Source organism: Nipponia nippon, unplaced genomic scaffold (genome assembly GCF_047370975.1).
Source record: "Nipponia nippon isolate SJK-2023a ecotype South Korea unplaced genomic scaffold, ASM4737097v1 scaffold_25, whole genome shotgun sequence".
Lineage (NCBI taxonomy): Eukaryota > Metazoa > Chordata > Aves > Pelecaniformes > Threskiornithidae > Nipponia > Nipponia nippon.
In genome coordinates this window covers 3055848-3073665 of record NW_028262342.1, presented here as the reverse complement: position 1 = coordinate 3073665, position 17818 = coordinate 3055848, and the positions used below count along the sequence as shown (strand labels likewise).

Here is a 17818-nt window from a genome sequence, read left to right as displayed (position 1 = left end):
CAAGGAATATTTTTGGTAAAATTAATGCATGACAAGTACTTAGGAATATTGCGTAGTGTGAAATTATTGCATATTTGTAATTGTAATAAGTTTCTCAGCTCTGTCCAAGCTAATCAAGTTTTCCTATAAAAATGTGATAATTAACACTGATTGCCTTTTAATTTAAATTAAAATTCTCTATGATACCGTACTCAGTTCAAAATGCCTATATCGTTAAGAATAATATGATTTCTGTACAGATTTACTTCACTGTTTTTAGCCTTCTAAATTATGAAATGCTTTGTTGTTCAAAGCCAAAACTTCAGAAAGCAGGGGCAGAGACAGCTTTGCTCTCAAAATGGATTCTGTTTGTTTAAAGTTGTGACGTCTGCCTCTGCAACAGGAAAGCACAACTTTGTAGGCCAATAAAAAACAGGGAAGGACAGGAAAGCAAATCCTTGCAGGAGCTCTGAGTTCAGCTGCAGAGAACAGAGCTGATGGTTTTGAGTCTGACTTAGGAAATGCTGCAAAACTACAAATCAAAAAGACTTGTGGCCACGGCAGTATTTTAAAGCAAAGAACACCACCTCTCTGAGTGCACGTTTTAATCTTTTAACCCGTGATGCTGACACCAAGGTTCTGCTGGTAAACGTCTTAAATTGTAAGGTCACTTTTTCTGATGAAGAGCTTTTCAATAATAGTGACCAACCATGAGTCTCCCCTTTGAAAATTTTAAAACACGCAGTTTGAACTACCAAATAGTTTGTCGTGTTCAGTCGTTTACAGGCAGCAACTGGCATCCACTCAAGGGATAAAATCTGCTCAGAACTTTCTCCATTTCTTTTCTCCAGAGAGCTACAAGATGGCTCTGAACATCTTACTGCTCCGACCTGCACAGCACAGTAAAATCAGTGAATTAGCGCATGGCACGGAAACAGCCCATCTGTGAACTGCGAGGCCTGTTCTGTGCCATCTTGCTCGATTCCTGGCTGCCTGGGTTTGTCTCTCACACTGAATTACCTTCCCATTAAGAGCAAAAGTTAAATATAGTCCTCCTTGTGTTCTGATGAGCTTCTGTTGAGGTCCTCTTTAAAATCAGCATTTACAGGCTAGAAGAGAGGGAGGCAGTGCGAAGGCACCTCCGGCGCTCTCCTGACTAACAGCTACTTAAGCTTGGTTTAATTTCAGCAGTGATAAATGGTGTTTATCCTGCACCACGAGGGCAGCGCAATAGTTATCTGGAATCACTCCTGGCCCTCTTATTCATAGAAATCTCCTGAGTCTGAGGTAGAAACACAGAAAAGTCTGAAGGAACCTCTGGAGACCATCTGGTCCAGCCCTCTGTCACAAGTGAGGCCTGAGACTGGGTTAAGCAACTTAGATTAGATCAGCAGCCGTGGAGAAGGGAAGGGTTTTGTTGCCTCTTGTCTTGCTGTTAATCATACGTTTCTGATTGAAATCTTGCCTGCTGTACTCTGTGATTTTGGTATGTAGTTCTGGGCTTTTTCTCTTCCTCCTTCAGGTTTGGCTCCTTCCAGTCTGTGTCCCTACGTGAAACCTGAGCAACATTAAGGGCTTTCAGTGCTTTTCTTGGTTTTTCCTTAAAGACTTGGTAAATCTGCATGTCTTGTGTTTCATCTCTTCCTATTATTAAAATGCAAAGCTATGAATAACCTCAACTTTTCCCTGTTTTCAGTTTTCTTTTAGCATAACAGTTTCAGTTCATTTGGTTTTCTTATATTAAACAATGTAAGTCAGGGACTTTGTTTTGCAATTTTGCTACGTAGGCTCTGAAGTTGTGCTGATACAAGACCGTGTCGGTCCCGCAGAGGTCGTGCCAGCATTCTAAGCACAAGATTTTTCGCAAATCACATCCTTATGGTTGTTGTAGGTTGTGGAACAATGCAATATAGAAAACTGACTAAATAAGACTTTGAGAATATGCCACTACATAATCTTTTTTAAATTGAAGATGTCATACAACATCCTGAAACCTCAGTAGTATGCACGTTTCTAAAATATTTAGTGATTTTTTTTTTTTTTAAGTCATTTAATCAAATCTCTCATTGTTCACTTCCAGGTGATTGGGATAGTTATAATCCATCTTCGTCAAATGTAATATATGAAGAACAGTCACCATTATCTTCATCTTCACATTCTGCTTCCCCATCTGAAGTGTGTTATTTACCAGTACCAGGAGAAGCTTTAACGAGAGTTCAGCTGTCTGAGAAACTGGAACAAGCAAAGAACACTGTGCCTGAAAAGATAAGCACTTTAACTGAAAACCAGTTTGAGATGAAGCCTCTGTCTTCTCCCCAGAGAACAAAGAGCAGATGGGAATGTCCCTCCAGCCCTGGAATCACAAAAAGCAGTTTGGAATTAGGGGCCAGAAGAGACAGATCTGCAAGTCCAGAAAAGGTGGTGGCTGCTGAGGGACACCCTCACACAGGATTCCACAGCCCCAGAAAAGGGGATCCTGAAAAAACCTGCAGCAATCTCTCACATAAATCTGACAGGTCCAGAAAGAGAGAGAGTAAACCCACAGAAACAGGGATGAACAATGGTAACAAAAAAGAGTATTCCAGTGGAAATCAAGGAAGGTCTGCCAGTCCCCACAAGCATCTCAGTAAGCAGGGAAACGTAGAAACGGTAGGCAGGTTACAAGAATATCAAGACAGAACAACTGGTGGTGATAAGATGACTGTTGAGCAATTGAAAGGTGGAAGTGGTAAAACAGGAGTCAGGAAAGACACGAAGCAGAAAGCTTCTGGAAAGACAGAGGGGTGGTCTCCAGAGCGACAACGTGCAGCGTTTGATGACAGTAACCTTCCGTTCGGTGACTCCAGGAGAAACACATCTGAAGACGAAAAAATAAAGAAGTCAAAGTCTGGAGAGCCGAGTTCCAGCAGATTCAAAACTTCCAGTCTTTCCAATATTCCACTGCTTTCCACGGAGAAACAAAGCAGGCTGGGAACACAGGAGACGCTCACGCTGAACAGACACCACAGAGAGAGATACCTGGAGCTGCCCGATGAAACCAAAGATGATGGAATTTCCAAATCTGAGAGTAGTTCTCCAGTCAAGAAAACACCGATAACTCCTGGACCTTGGAGGGTACCCAGCGCGTGTAAAGTCACCCAAACAGCAGGTGTGGCTGAAAAACGGGTTTGACTGACACTTTTTTTTAGAACATGTTTTAATCAAGTTTCTAATAATGGTCATTTAAAAGCATTGTTTCTTTTCACAAAGTTGTCATTTTTTTCAGGAACTGGTTAAGAGGGTAGAAAGTATTTGACTCGTTCTTAAATTATCTAAGCTGCATGAAGGACCTTTTGGATTGCTTAAATGAAACTCTTCCATAAGCTGCTGTCCCCTTGTCCTTTTGAAGGCGGTGTTCTGCTGCTCTCAACGTTGCACTGCTACGGCTTTCTCAGATAGTATTGTGAGTTTCTGAACAAAATTATTTAATGCCTATATTGCCAATGTGATCATGACTCACTTCTTGTTCTTGTGCCAAGTTATCTACTGTATCCAGTCAATCTGATCCTTCTCATCCGTAGTCCAGTCGCAGGAGAGGCAAGGTTTTGTTTGAAATGGGTATTTTCTCAAGAGCATGTTGCATGTTTACATAAGGAAATACACGTGGTCTTACTGGCTCGGTAAGAAGATGGGTGAGTTGGTTCTATCAATTCCAGGGCAGCAAATGAGCCACTGATGCTGTTCAATTGACGTTTTTTCTTAAATTTTTATACCTAATACAAAACCGTGTAGATAAAAATTATATTTGACATAATCAATGTTTTGTAATTTTGCTTTTTATGAACATGGCAAAATTGCTTTATTTTCTCGATTCGTAAGGATGCTTATAACAACTGTTTGCAAACATATGTCTGAAAAGAGCAAATTCTGGGTTCTGTTAAATAACATAATTCCTTTGGTTTCACTCGTGGCACTGCCTCCTCCTTAGCATTCCTTGTAAACGCAGGCGATGAGCGCACATTTATTTTCAGCCTCATTGTGGTGCTGTGTACTGAACTCCCATCTTTAATTATTTAACGCTAGTTAGGAATCGGATTTTTCCCTTCTGTAGAGGTGAGAGCGGACCTTTTAGGACAGAACCAACTGCCAGAGCAGCTTCGTAAATGAAGTTCTTGCCCGTGTGCATTAGACGCCTCCCATATGTTACTTGGAACGTGCGATCTGTTCCAAGAGCGCCAAGTAGGATGATACACAGGGTACGTGAGGCTTCACATCCATTGTTGGGGCTCTAACACCTACTTTAAAAAGAGGGGTGTTACCACCAGAATCTACTGAGACGTCAGTCCTACGGCTGTAAGAACAGCAGGCTGCATAAATTGGAGGGTTTTATTTTCTTCATAGTTTTAGTGATGATTTCCTGACACGCTCGGTTTTTAATGACTGCGGAGAAGTGGTACAAGGAGCTCGCTGGTCCAGTTTGCAGAAGGAGAAAGAAGTGTAAAAGGTCAAGCTTTACTCACACTAAAATTCAAACTAATGCGATTTGCTGTTTGAAAGTGAATGAGCAAATATCTCGGTTTGGCTTTGAAACATTGAACGGTTTTAAAGCTCAATGAAGCACAGTGAATCAGTTCCGAGTCGAATTCTTTAGAAGTACAGACGACTACTCAAACAGCGTTTTAAACAAAGACTTCGAAAATGAAACAGGCTTTAAAGCAGATCTGAACTGCGCTCTGCTGCTTGACGTTGGGTGATCCATTGAGATTTGCTGTGTAGCATAACGTGTACAAATACTCCGCCTTGCGGAGTATGACTGTGAAAATATTTAATACTTTAAAGTAGCCTCTGTAGATATTAACCATGTATTCTTAACAAGAGATTCTGTTTTATGTTGAGCTGTATGCACTTGCCCCAACCACTGAGTCCCGTAACAAATCCAGACGTTTAATACAGAGATGAATTAGCACCACTGAAGTTATTTCCCTGTCATCAACTACTCCTCTATTTTTTCTCTATGTTAACGTGACCTGATTTAGTGTCTTACCTGCGTGTGATTTCTCCTTCCATAGAACTCGTGTCTGTACTTACTGTACCGGATGACTTAGCAACGCGGCCTTGGAATGCTAAGCAGTGTATGGATGTACTGGGTGTAAATGTTTATATATTGTACAGCACCTTTATACATACTTCTGAGGTTCTGACTAGAGAGAGACCTGTAAATCGCTCATTATTTTTTATATAGATATTAAAAAGAAACTCCAGTTCATGGCCTGTTGGTTCTGCACTGTATAAAATAGATTCTTTGTTGACTTGCAGTGGTGTGATACTTTTAGCAGCCAAATCCGAGACCCAGGTTTTACCCACAAACATAATACTCTTCTGGAAAACAAATACCATTTATTATTGGAAGTCTCCTTGACTCCCTGTTCAAATAACAAATGTTCAACAAAGGTATTATAAAAATCATCAAGTCACGTTGAAACAGTTGTTAATGATGAAATACTGGTACTGTAGGTTTATTTGTACACTTTGATATATCAAACTGTCATCTCCTTTTACATCTTACAACTTTTCCTTGTACAGAAAAGAGCTGTAAACAACTTACTACCAAAAATTCTTCTGCCATCTTACCCCGTATGTGAAAGAATGAAGCTATGAAAAGTTCCTCAGTTTTTGCTTTTCTCATTACTGATACAATAGCAGACAGCAGAGCCAGTTAAGGAAAATGTAAGTAAGTTGAACATTTTCTCTTCTCTGCCCTTTAAAACATGAATCTGCTGTTGGGTGAGGAAGCCTTTGCCACATCTCTTCCACCGAAGTGATTCTCCCAGCAGTTTCCTCCGCGGGTATTCCACTGTCGGGCACTATCGCAGCGCGGAGCTGCAACAGCTTCTCGGACCGCAGAGCAAAGCTGGGTGTCGGACAAAGGCACCCCGGGATGCCCTGGGTGCAGAGCCCGGGCTGAGCGGAACGGAGGCCTTACGGGGACCGAACGCAGCAGAACAGTCTGTAGCTGATAAATGCTTTACTTGTAGTTTGCGTTGTAAGGTTGTTCTCGTGTAACTGATGTTTCCAAAAAAATGATCGTGTATTTGCCGAAGACCCAAGGTAAGCCAGCCAGCGTGGGTCTGTTCTCTCACTTAATTGTCAACACGGAGGCAGAATTCATCGTGCGCAGAGCGAATTTCAGTGCAGCCTGCGGTAGTTCAGGGCAAAGAGGCAAAGCCTCAAGCGCGCTGAGCTTGTAAGAAAAGAAATGCTCTGCAGGGCACCCAGATAACGCACCCAGTCGTCAGGCTGAGCAGAGCTCTGAAGGATGCACAAATTGAAAAATTCCAGTGTGGCTCCAGCGCGCTCTGAGGAGGAGGATGGTAAAAGGGGAGGCCTGACTCTTCACTTGTCACATGCAGAGGGTTCCGATTTTGCAGAAACAAGGCACCTGTAGCAATCAGCGGTGTCAGCAGGAGCTCTCGCACGGCTTTTAGTGTTTGATGCCCCACTCTGTGCACACAGTTCCTGCTCTTCTCAATGCCAGCTGCTGCTGTTTGGCCCCATTAATTCTGTTTCGCTGCGTGTCCACGCCGTGGGATGACTTTGCTAATTAGACCAGTTTATTCTGTATATTCTGTTACAGAACAGAGGGAGAGAAAGCAGAGGGAGAACTTTTGATACGTACGCTGAGAATCCGTTACACAATCGTCATTACAGATTTCCATAGTTGGAGAGCACCTCTGCCTGTTGCCCCAGTGATTGGTTATCTTCTCTGGTCTGTCCTTCTGGTGGAGAGGGCTGAGTGCTGATGGTTGGTCAGTTCACGGTTTAATTTTCCATAACTGAAAAGAGATACGGAGAGTGAGTATGGGTCTGAAAGCCGCAGGTCTGAATGCTTTTCACCTACAGGTGAAACTCGGTCTCCTTCGCCCATCCTGCATTGAATGCTCTGCTCAGAAAGCTCTGATGTAGAAGTGTGAGCCACAGGAGGACTCTGTCTTCATTCTAAGGGAAAGAACCCAGGCTCCTGACTAATTCTGGCTTTAAGTGGGCACCGAAGACCTGAACAGGGCTGAAATGTAAGAAGTCGGCCCTGTCCTCCCCCCGCAGGCTCAGGGAGACGGAGATGCGGTCAGCGTGGGCTGTTCTCCGAATTGCCGTGCAGGGGAGCCCGATGCAAACCCAGACCTTTCTGCCTGGCTGGGAGGAACCGGGCACTGCTACCAAAGCGTCCCCGGCCAGGGGCTTCCTGGTGGTCTGGGGGGGAGTTCTACTTACTCTGATATTGAATCCTAGCAGATCGCTTATAACGCCCGAGACAGCAGAGAGTATTACAACCCGTGTGATGTTGTAGATTAAGGGGTTCATGGTCAGTCCATACAGCCTAAACGGAGTATCCAGTTCCTGCAGTGAAAGGAAGAAAAAGTCCATTAGGGTTAGTCCGTACCAGAAGGAATTCATCTTCTTTTAGCTTAACAGTGGCTCTGTGGCAGGCTTTGCTAATCACGTGCTGCCTCTGTATCCTGACTTAAATGTACGTACAGAAATTCCCACTCCGTATTTCAGGCCTCCCAGCTCAAAGACCTTTTCTAACAGCCATGCTGAATCTGGGAAGTCTCCTTTGTAGCAACACTGGCTGCGTAACAAGAGCTTGACTCAACAGGCTGTAGAATTTGTCTGGACTCATTTATGTGGCTCTTCGACTATGCTCTTTCTACTCTGCTACCGTCAAGAAGCTTCAGCATGGAAGCTGCAGAAGGAAAATGAGATTCAAGCAGTAAGGAGACATGCTGTGTTCATACAGCCTCTCCTCTCGCTTATCGAAATCATAGTAAGCTGCTACGAATCACAGGTTTGTAGCACTAATGAACCACACGGGTCTTGTATTGCTTTAATCTCATGCCATGGCTATAGAAGCACAGAAAAACTCCCTTTGTGAGACCGAACTCCCCTAAGCCAGAGAAAGAGAAATGGGAAGAGCAAAACCCCACACTGTCATTAGTCATTGCTTCCATAAAATGGAGCGACTGCATGTTTTTAGGGAGAGTAGCTCACCTTCAGTAGCTTTGTAGATAGTTTCAAAACGTTGTTCACTAGAGACAACTGTTCCTTCTTGTTTGGCTTCTTCTCCATCTTTAGGTACAGGTTTATCTGTGACAGAGAGACGTTACAGAGCAGATGTTGATACTCCAGCACTGGCCCCAGCTGATTTCTGACTGGGGGAAATGAGAGCTGTTTTTTGCAGTCTGCTGTCACTCCAAAGAAGTGGACGCATCCACAGACAGGAATTCAGCAGTGATAATATCGCTCTTTTTCTGACTGACGTGGCTAACACGTGTTAACCCAAAGACAAACATCATCTAGAATTTTAGAACTGTTTCACAGCTTGTCCGTCCCCAGCTGTACGGTGTTTTATTGCCTTCTGTCCAGCACAAGTGTTGATGTCTAAATTTTAAAATCTGATTCCAGTATTTTTTTAAGCTGGTTTGAAATGCAATTATTACATCCAAACAGGCCACAAAGCCAAAGGGAGAATAAGCCAAATGGAGGTACCTGCTCCGTGAGCAAGATTGAAATACTACTGTATTTCTTGTTGGTTTCGGAGCCCAAGGATGCCAGGCGTAGTAAAAAGAGAAGCAGCGCTGCCTCCCAGATCAGGAACTCCCAGTTGTAAGCTGCATTCAGAAATGTCTTGTGACCCTTAAGAACCTGTATTGAAAAAAGAACGGCAACGTGAGTAACGCGTACCGTGCCCGTTCTTCGGAGAAGTGCAGAAGCGCTGCCCTTGCTCCTGACCAGACATCCCTGCCCTACAGCTACCGGCAGTTTTTTCCCTTGAAGTGTAATTCAGTCACGTAACCAGGTTAACGTAAAAGGTCTTGTTTCTAACCTGGCTTTAGCTTGGAATTTGATTCTTTCTGCTTAGAAAAGGACGCTTGTTCTTTCTCTTTCCAGTTAACTGGTACTAAAACGTCTTTCCTTTCATCTGTGCTCGTCCCACCGGCAGCCTTCGACCACCACAGCCACGCTCAGCTGATGCTGCCTCTCCCAGTACGTACTCGTCGGGTCTAAGAGTGGGACTGGGATTGTAATGAGTTCCTCCAGAAAGCTGTGGCTTAGAAAAGCGATCACAGCAGTGAAAGGCAGCATCATCTGTCTTACTGCTAGCACAACTGCGTCTTCGTGGTATCGAGAACTTGCCTAAACACTGTAATGAATCGCTTGCCAAAACCAAAGAAACAGCTCCAGCATTAACAGTGCTTACTGTAACGGAAGGCTTGTAGTGAAGGATTAAAAGGTGTAAGTAAGAGTTAGTGACCTGCTTTTCAACACAGTGGTTACAGAGGATGCTGCAATCAGCCCTCTTAAATAAAATGTCCTGTGAACACCTGAGGTGCTTAGGCAGAGCCCTTTCCTTTGTGCACAAAAGCTTCTGTCCTGAAATTTTCCTAATGATTATAAAGTCCCAGACCTTCCTCTGCAAACGGAGAATGAACATCTCTTACCAGCTAAGCATTGCAAAGCTTTTAAAAAATGCAACCCCCTCCGTATTACTTTGGAGACAAACAGCTACGGTTCAACAGTTCAAGCACTTTGTCGGGTGGCAAAAGAAAAGCCTCCATTAGTTTGGGGTTGGTTTTTTTTAAAAAGAAGTAGGGGGAAGAAACCCAAAAAGTTAAAATCTCACCTGGGCACAGCATATAAAAGCAATTGAAAGAGCCAGTAAAAAGATCGACGACACGACAACGTCCACAGACCGCTGGGGGCCTCGCCTCTGCAGAAACAAAGACACTGAGCCAGGTCTAAGGTTTGGATGCGGAGCTGGGGAGTCAGGGCTCCCCACGAACAGCTGCAATCAGTGGTTTAACGATTCAAGCCGCGCTGTCCAGAGCGCCAGACAGCAGTGAGGTGAAGCACCTGTACCGTGAGGCTTGGCTCCAGCCTCTGTAAGAACCAAATGCACCCATCTCGGATCAGAACTCACCTTTAGATAAGAACGAAGGGACAACCAGATCTTAATGTTTTCTACCTTCTTGAGTCTAAAGTGAGGAATTTCGTATTTCCTGGCTTTCCGAGCAGATGTAATGTGACTAAAAAGCTTGGCAAACAAAAACCTCTGCAAATTCAAAACAAAAACATACACACACAAACATAAATTAGTCTAAACCAAAACAGATTGCTTGGGATTGCTTAAGGTAACTGGTAGAAGAGGTGGTGAGCCTCGCAGCCCGCTGGGGAAGCCTAACGGCGCCTAGGCGCACGACTCTCAGGTAGCCAACAGTCATCTTGTGCGTGGCGGAGGCGGAGCTGCTGTTGCTTTGCAAGGTCAGCCACAAAGCTCTCGCTAGAACAGGAACCGGCGCCGGCCTGCCACGCAGCAGCTACGGCCGCTGCGGCAAAGCTACTGCCCGCAGTCGTGAGGGGGCTGGATGCGATGCAGCCGATACCGCGTGCTCCAGCTTACAACAGGCCAACTGCGCAGGCTGCTTCTGCACAAACGGCTCCGCGCTGAAGCGCGCGCTTCCTTGCAGAGTGCCGTTTTGAGGTGTTAAACGGGTATTTTTCCCTTGGGGGCGGGGGGGGCAGGAGGGGCACTGACAGGTTCAAGTTCGTGACCGATGAACGGGAGTCCTACCAGACTCCCTGCCGAACCTTCCTGGACATCTTACCCAGCTTTGACACTTCAGCTTGGCGAGACACACTTGTCTTGCCAGCGTCTTCAGCGACAGGCAGCGTGGTTTGGGTAGAAGACTGCCCCGGGGTTCACGGAAGGTGTAAACCTACCTGTTTGTACGTCCTCTCAGCAACACACATCATGAAGAAAAACATCCAGGTTAAGCAAAGTCTTTCGAGGAAGTTGATCGCAGACAGAACAATGACAGGGGTGCTTGCCGGTGCTCCACAAAAGATGTGCAAAAGCTCCGTTAGAGAAATGGAGCACAGCTGCTCCAGGTTATCCGTGCGGAACAGTCTGTAGAGGAACGGTAGGAATGCTAATCCAATGGTGATGATGTTTCCCAGCATTTGATAACCCACTCCTTGCTGGTAGGCATTAACCTGGCAAGCAGGAACAAAAATGGGATGATTACCTGGGTTTTTGCATCAAGGAAAAGGCATGCTGTTGTGGCAGCATTAATTCAATCAAGCATTCAATTCCCCTGCTCTTCAAAGGACATAGCCTAAAATAATTCCACCCATTTCACTCCCAAACCAACAACAATCAGTCAATAAATAATAAAACCACTGCAGAGGCGCAGCCAGCAATAATCGGCGCTCATTAGTCTTCCACAGGACCTCTTAAATTTTGGTTTGTGCAATTTTTAGGTAAGAACATTTGGGACAACTCTGTTCGCAGCTGAGGAGGGAGCAGTTTTACACCGCACTTCAGGTCTGCGTGTATGGCTAGTTGCAGGGGTTTTGGCTGGTGTTTTTTAAAGCGTGAGGGAGAGGGGTTGCAATGCCTCACAGCCCTCTTACCCTGCTCATGATAATCCCACTGATCTCCAGCACGGACATGTCCACCTTCTTACAGTCATTCCCTTCCCAGATCAGCGCGCTCACTTTTGCAGATGCTGGACTTGTGTTCTGCAGCCAGAACAAATGGTTCTATAAAAGAGAAAGGAATGCCAAAGGCATATAAGCTATCTCTGTTCCGCTATTAAATAATGCTTCTTCCTAGGAAGTATTTCGATTGAGAGGGCGATTCCAAATTTGGCTTTGGGTGAAATACTTTGGTTTGGGATTAGCAGTGGCCCAGATAATACCGGCGGGGACGAGGGAGTTGCTCACTGATACCATTTAGATCATTCCAGGCTTCCGTGCGATTAGCACGGCTGACGGAATGGGCTCATCCAGCATTAGGTTGCTCACGTTATACCAACAGCATTCAGATGACTTCCATGTTATTTGGGCAGGGGGGGTGTCACAGTATTCTCAACTACTGGATACAAATCAACAAACCTGCTGGAAAACATCTTCCTTCAAATCCCGCCTGGTACCTCTCACCGTCACTTCCTCACTGTCGCTGGTGCAGGACGAGCGGCACTCGGGCCCGTGAAGCAGATCATCCCAAAGCATATCTTCTGTCTCAGAGTCGTGGCGGGTACTTTCCGAGTCTCGCCGGGTCACGCTGCAGCTCCGGGACCCCACGCTAATGCAGGACCTCGAGTCCTGTGAAGATGAGCAAAATTTACACAGCGCAGCCCCACGCCCCATTTGCAGAACCACCTCCTCCCCCCCAGCGATCAGCTACGTCGGCTTCCCGGGGCAGCCGAGAACTCCCAGTCACACCCCCCAGTGCAAACTGGGAAAGACGATATCACTCACTGATGGTTTTTGCAACCAGCGTTTCATGGGAAGTCACACAGATACCATCAGTTCCCCACCTCCATTCCCAACTTTACAAAATAAAAATGACTTATTCATTCTAATGCAAAAGTTTGGTGGCTTTTGCATAATCTGTTTTAAAATTTCATTTATATTTATTTATAGATTTTTATATTTATAATTTGATAGTCATTTCTTTCTATTTTATTTTCAGGTGGGGGGAGCGGTAGGGGGGAAGATAAACAAAGTAAAGAGGTAAATGAGTATATATCACAGAACAGATGTATTTCATCACGTTAAAATCAAAATGTATTAGCATAAAAGCTGCAGTGCTGCCTCCCAAACCACAAGAGCAATTCTAGCAATTCAACACGAGTTATTAGCGGCAGCTTGGACCATACTACGCTGCCGATAAGAGTGATTTTTTTGTTTCCTTGTTTTGTTTTTGTTAAGCAAAGTAGTACACTCACAATTGTGAACAAACTTTGCAAAGCTGCAAACAAGCAGGGGGGGAGGCCACACCTCGCACCTGACGATGCTGAAGCACTGTCATTTAGTAACGGGCTGTTCTAATGGGGAGGGTGTCCCTGCGCTGGCCAGGCTCGGCAAAGCTCCGTCTCTTGAGTTTGTGACCGTACCTGACTATATAACGTGGATTCCAGTTCAGATTCCACAACGCTATCAGAGTCTCTGGCACCTTTAAGGGCTTGCTTGACCTGCCAAAACCAAAGGAAAACCAGCTCATTATCCACAGCAAAAAATTGTGTGGAAAATGGCATAAATTCCGCATGAGTACCTGTGAGACAGCCTGGTTCAAAGAAAGAAGAGGCCTCTTCTTCTCTTCATAGCTGTTGTCACTGGAAGCCCCTTCTACATTCTGGCGTAACAAGATCCTTTGCGCCATTGCTTCAGCATCCTCCTCACTCGAAAGCTCATCAGAAACGCCGCCTCTGTTGGTGCAGTCATCCTGGAAACGCAGCAGTCAAAATAAGACGAAGGCACCGAAAAAGGACCAACCTGAACTGCAGCAAACCAAAGTTCAAAGCCGGTGCTGCTGCTCCCCTGGTATACCCAGTAATCTCTGACTACCTGCACACGCCAGCAGAAGATGGTCTCCACAGAACACACAGAAACAGAATCCAGCTCAGCAGCACAGAAACATCACAGATTTTAACTCCCTGCCCCTGCCCTTGCCTTGCCACAGAGGCAATGAGAGGGAATCTTGGGGGGGTGGGGTTGGATCTGGGGCAAGGGCGGGAAGAGGAGGAGGCAGCAGCAGCTCTTGGCTATGTCTTACCAGCAACCTTAAGCCCAGCAGAACAGACGTATCTACAAGCTGGTGGCTCGCAGACCCGAAATCGTGAGATGTGTCCCCCTGCACCTAGCTCTGCTCCTCTCCAAATGCCTAGAAACAGAGGAGCTGGGATGGCACGGTGCTACAGTGTCCCGCACAGATTCTAATCGAAGTTCTTCATGTGGGAGTTAACACCTTACCAGCCCAGAGCAGCCTCAAAAGTAACTCCACAAGCTTTATCTTTTAGAGATTTCAACAGAGGTCACAATGCTTTAACTCTGTCTTTCTCCCGCCCCAAGGGACGTTTCAGTCTTTATTTTCCTGCCTCCCCCCGAGGATATTGTGGGGAACTGTTTGCAAGGCAAATTATTTTATGGAACTGCTTCTGATAATTGCTAATTTATTTATTTTTAATCATTATCAGCAGTCTTCCTTAACTGAAAGTCTCTACAACTAAACAAGCACCTTGGTAAAACAGACATTTTCCAGGATCGCCTGTGTTTGACATACTTGACTCCTGAACAGATGAAAAAATGCTGACAGTAAAATATTAGCACCGTCTCAGCTGTTCAGTGGAGAAGTAGAAAGGGTTTTCACGGTTCCTATATGTGAGCAAAGATTAGCAAAAGAAGGGAGTATCTCGTCTTAGATCAAACCATACAGTTAATTATCGACAAACGTTTCGGCACGCACAGAATACACTGAAATTTCCGACTTCAAATGGATCTTTCCTGCCAATACCTGATGGCTCTTCTCCCCATCGGAAAGCTTATTTTTCTCTTTGAAGTGCAACAGCCTGTGCTCAGATCTGGCATGTCTGTGCTTAATGCCGTTATGCACAGCGTTCACGCCGTTTTCCGTCTCAGTCCCTTTCTCAGCTACCAACTTTACTCTTCTCATCCTATGAGAGAAAATACAATTAAATGCTTTTACGTCAGAGAAAAACTCTTTGAGGAAAACATCATGGTCTCTTTCACTTGCCACACAGGTACACCATTAAACGATATAGCTAAAGGAACACATAGTCGTCTTCTGCTGACAGGCTCTTTGTGTTCTGATTCTGTTGAGGAGATTTATATCTGCTTCACTCTCACTGGACAGCTCCTTTTGTAACTTCAATAGTATCTTAAAACTTCTAAACCAAGAGGGAAATTTTTTCTTATTATTATTTTGAAAAAAAAAAAAAAATAAGAGCAATTCAGAAGACCAGAAGTCCTCAGCAAGAGAAAGGACCTGTCATCAAGAAACTCACCTGAGAAAACAGCAGAAGACAATGAAATATTATCCCAATCTATCCTCCTTTTCCTCAAGTTACTTTTAGAAAAAGTAAGGTGGTCAAGTGGGATGACTATTCAAGCAACTTAAACCAGAAGGCACAATTGCTTCTGGAAATCAGGCAAAACAGCAATATAATTTGAGCATACCCATTCAAGAAAGGTCACTTATCCGATAAATAAAAATAAGCTCCGCCACTTTCTGCCACTCATCTAACGCTCGTTTTTAGCTGCAGTGTGAGCCATGGTGTGATCTCCTAATAAGGACATACTAAAAATTCACGAGGAATCAGCCTCCCACAATACCAAGAGTGCTTTTAGTTCAAAAGAAGCTAGCTGGCAGACTCTGGGGACGTCAGTGACAGCACACATTCTGTCTTCATTTTCCAGATAGCAAATTGTTGACAGTGTCATTACCAATACACCAAACCCAGTGAAGATCACATACCTCCTTCGGAAAAGCATACTAAATAAATTGTTAAGAATGGATGCAGATTCAGACTGCTCTTCTTTACTGTTTTTGTCAGGAGAAGACCAACTGTTCCCATCGACACCCACAGATTTGCGTAACTTCCTGATTTTTAAAAAGAGGAGAATTAAATTTGTATAGCAAGCTACTTTTCGGTCTTTCTTAAAAGATCTGAATCAGATGTGATCAGATCATCAGATCATCTGATCATCTTTTAGATGCTATTTTTCTTAAGTCATGCAGACAGAATGCTTATTTCCAAATAACATAAACTTTATTTGGATTAACATGCATATACCCACAAGACATCAATATATCACTAGTAAAGGATGCAACAGACAAAATCTGGACAAAATCTTTCCTGTAGAAATCTAACGGAGGCAAAACTTTATCCACATCCATCATCCTGTGTTCAAACGCATTACATCAGTGTTTAAACTGAGTCAGGCACCAAACAGTTAAATATCTAGTAGAGGAACCGTAACATCTCCCCCATGCCCGAACAAATTGCCAGCAACGAATCCACACAGTCATCTCTGCCATCAGCGGCCTGTTCTCAACACACAGCAGCAATTCCCTGCATTAACGCCAAAGCAGGGCGCCAGACGGGTCTGTAAAACCTTGAAGCTGCCTTTCTGCGCAGAATGCCCTCCTCTGGCCACAGAAAGAAACCCTGTTAAAAGCCTGACAACGACACCAGACCCAGCAAGGCCTGGTAAGTCTGCAGCATTCCTCTTGGTTATGAGAAGATTACAAGCAAGATGGAAAATACTCATTTTCACATTTATGGTTAAAGAACACATTTACATAAAACCAGAAGAGAAGATATTTACCCATTAACTTCTACCATGAGCAATCCACCATATGCTTTGATGGCAACAACTGAACCCGTTACCCCGCTCACCTCCTCCGCCTGCTGAGCCCGTTGTTTCCTGAAGGTTTGTTGATCTGGGTGGACACTATTTGACAGTGAACAGTTCCCATCAGTAACATAAGGCACATTGGTCCCATGACTTCACTTGCATTCACAACAGGCGTCATGAAATACAACACAACTGCTATGACTGAAAAGGAGAAAATTGTATCAAATGCAAAAATTAAGAGCATGGCCCAAGTTCCTCTGTCTTAACTGTTTACTTTTCCTCTGTTTTATAATTTCCGCAAATACTAGTGCCACACGTCTTGAAATCTACGTTCAGTAGGCTTCAGATAGGATCCTTCTGCTCTAGATTACGGACTACAAAATGACGTCACGTTCCTTGCAGACAAAGGACCGTGGCACAGCCTGCTACCCCCCCTTACCTTGCATAACGTAGAGCACCAGGAGCCACATAAAAATACGCTGGGAAGTAACCTGTATCCACCACTGGCTGAATAACGGAAAAAACACAACTCTCACAATTCCTTTCCGAGTTAGCGACGTCCAGGGAATTTCAGGCTTGGCTTTGGCAAACGTAGAGCCTTGGAATTAAAGGAAAAACAAACAAGTCATTAATTGTGAATTACAAGAATTTCCTTACTTATGACTTCCTCTTTGGCCGAGACCAAACCCTGCCAGAAGGCTGCAGTTCAGAAGGGTGACAGCAGCCCAGCTTCGGGCACACGTCCAGTCCACACAGCTCAAACAGGCGCGTCTAAAAGCAGCCCCTCATCTCATCTCATCTCATCTCGGCGCGCCGGCTGCCGACCCTTCCCTACCCACCCAAGTCTGCTCTCACCGACCGCTTCGTGCTGCTTTTGCTGAACCACCCCAAATTCCTCCTGCCTCTGCTTTCAGGTTTCAATGCTCCTTTTGCACCAACGCTACCGAGCGTGGGCACCCTGCCCCGGTGGCAAGGCCTGGGGCTTCAACAGCGCTCGGGGCCGCTGCTGCTGCCAAAGCTGAGTGACTCAGGCCCCGGGCAGCCGCTTAAGGCTTCCAGAAAAGACACCTGGCAGAGAGCAGGCTCGCCTTTCCCCCACCCTGGGCAAAGCAGCGATGCTCGGACGGCTGCGCGGGGATGCCGGACGCCAGCATCTCTCTCGCGGGCCGCGCACCTCTGATTAAATCCACGTCGATCAGATCAGGCTGAATGTGTCCCTTCTTCTTAGGCTTGTTTTTGAAGCCCTACGAAGCCGAAAACAAAGGGCTGTTAGCTGCCAGGGGAGCCGGGCCCGGGCTGCGAGGGCGGCGGGAGCGCCCGGCCGCCGCCGTTACCTTCATCTCGGTCTGCTCGATGGACTTCTCCCATATCTGCTGGTCGTAGGCCCCGATCTGGAAGGAGAGGAGGCTGAGGGCACGGCCGGGCCCGCGCCAGCCCGCGCCGCGCCGAACTCACCTTCTTCTGGTACCAGGAAATGGCATCCCTGTCGCGGGAGGCCATAGGGGGCCGCGGGGCGGCGGCGAGCTCGGGGCGGCCCGGCCCTGGCCCCGGTACCGGTACCGGCCGCTGTTACCCTGGAGACCGCCGCCAGCCCGCTGCTCGACTGCCTCCGCCTGCCCCCGCCCCGCCCCGCCCAGGCAGC

The 17818-nt window shown here is 45.7% G+C and overlaps 2 protein-coding genes across 8 annotated transcripts in view; one reads left to right on the top strand and one right to left on the bottom strand.

The window, feature by feature from the left end:
- Window positions 1-5271, top strand: part of MAGI3 (membrane associated guanylate kinase, WW and PDZ domain containing 3) — a 75423-nt gene extending 70152 nt beyond the window's left edge. For 2 of the 5 annotated variants that reach the window (XM_087761594.1, XM_087761593.1), the window contains exons 21-22: window positions 1502-1591; window positions 2060-2186. In XM_087761594.1, coding sequence (XP_087617720.1) covers window positions 1502-1551 — 50 coding nt within the window. In that variant the 3' untranslated portion in view covers window positions 1552-1591; window positions 2060-2186. Of the gene's footprint in view, window positions 1-1501; window positions 1592-2059 lie in introns of all 5 variants that reach the window. The other 3 variants (XM_087761591.1, XM_087761589.1, XM_087761592.1) reach the window with 2 other exon arrangements.
- Window positions 5272-5335: 64 nt separating this feature from the next.
- Window positions 5336-17793, bottom strand: PHTF1 (putative homeodomain transcription factor 1). Of its 3 annotated transcripts, XR_015705641.1 has the most exons (19): window positions 17632-17793; window positions 17511-17567; window positions 17351-17420; window positions 16616-16774; window positions 16218-16377; window positions 15293-15418; window positions 14312-14471; window positions 13073-13243; window positions 12915-12992; window positions 11911-12120; window positions 11428-11556; window positions 10735-11007; window positions 9935-10066; window positions 9638-9724; window positions 8503-8658; window positions 8005-8100; window positions 7228-7353; window positions 6635-6791; window positions 5336-6555 (listed from the first exon to the last, which is right to left on the bottom strand). XR_015705641.1 is itself a non-coding variant. In XM_009462429.2 (18 exons), the coding sequence occupies exons 1-18, from the start codon at window positions 17674-17676 to the stop codon at window positions 6771-6773; spliced, it is 2256 nt and encodes a 751-aa protein (XP_009460704.1). In that variant the 5' UTR covers window positions 17677-17793; the 3' UTR covers window positions 5336-6770. The 3 variants fall into 3 exon arrangements, 2 of the variants coding, with proteins under 2 accessions (XP_009460704.1, XP_009460705.1); XM_009462429.2 differs by having other exon boundaries at window positions 5336-6791; XM_009462430.2 differs by lacking the exon at window positions 15293-15418 and having other exon boundaries at window positions 5336-6791.
- Between the last annotated feature and the right edge of the window lie 25 nt (window positions 17794-17818).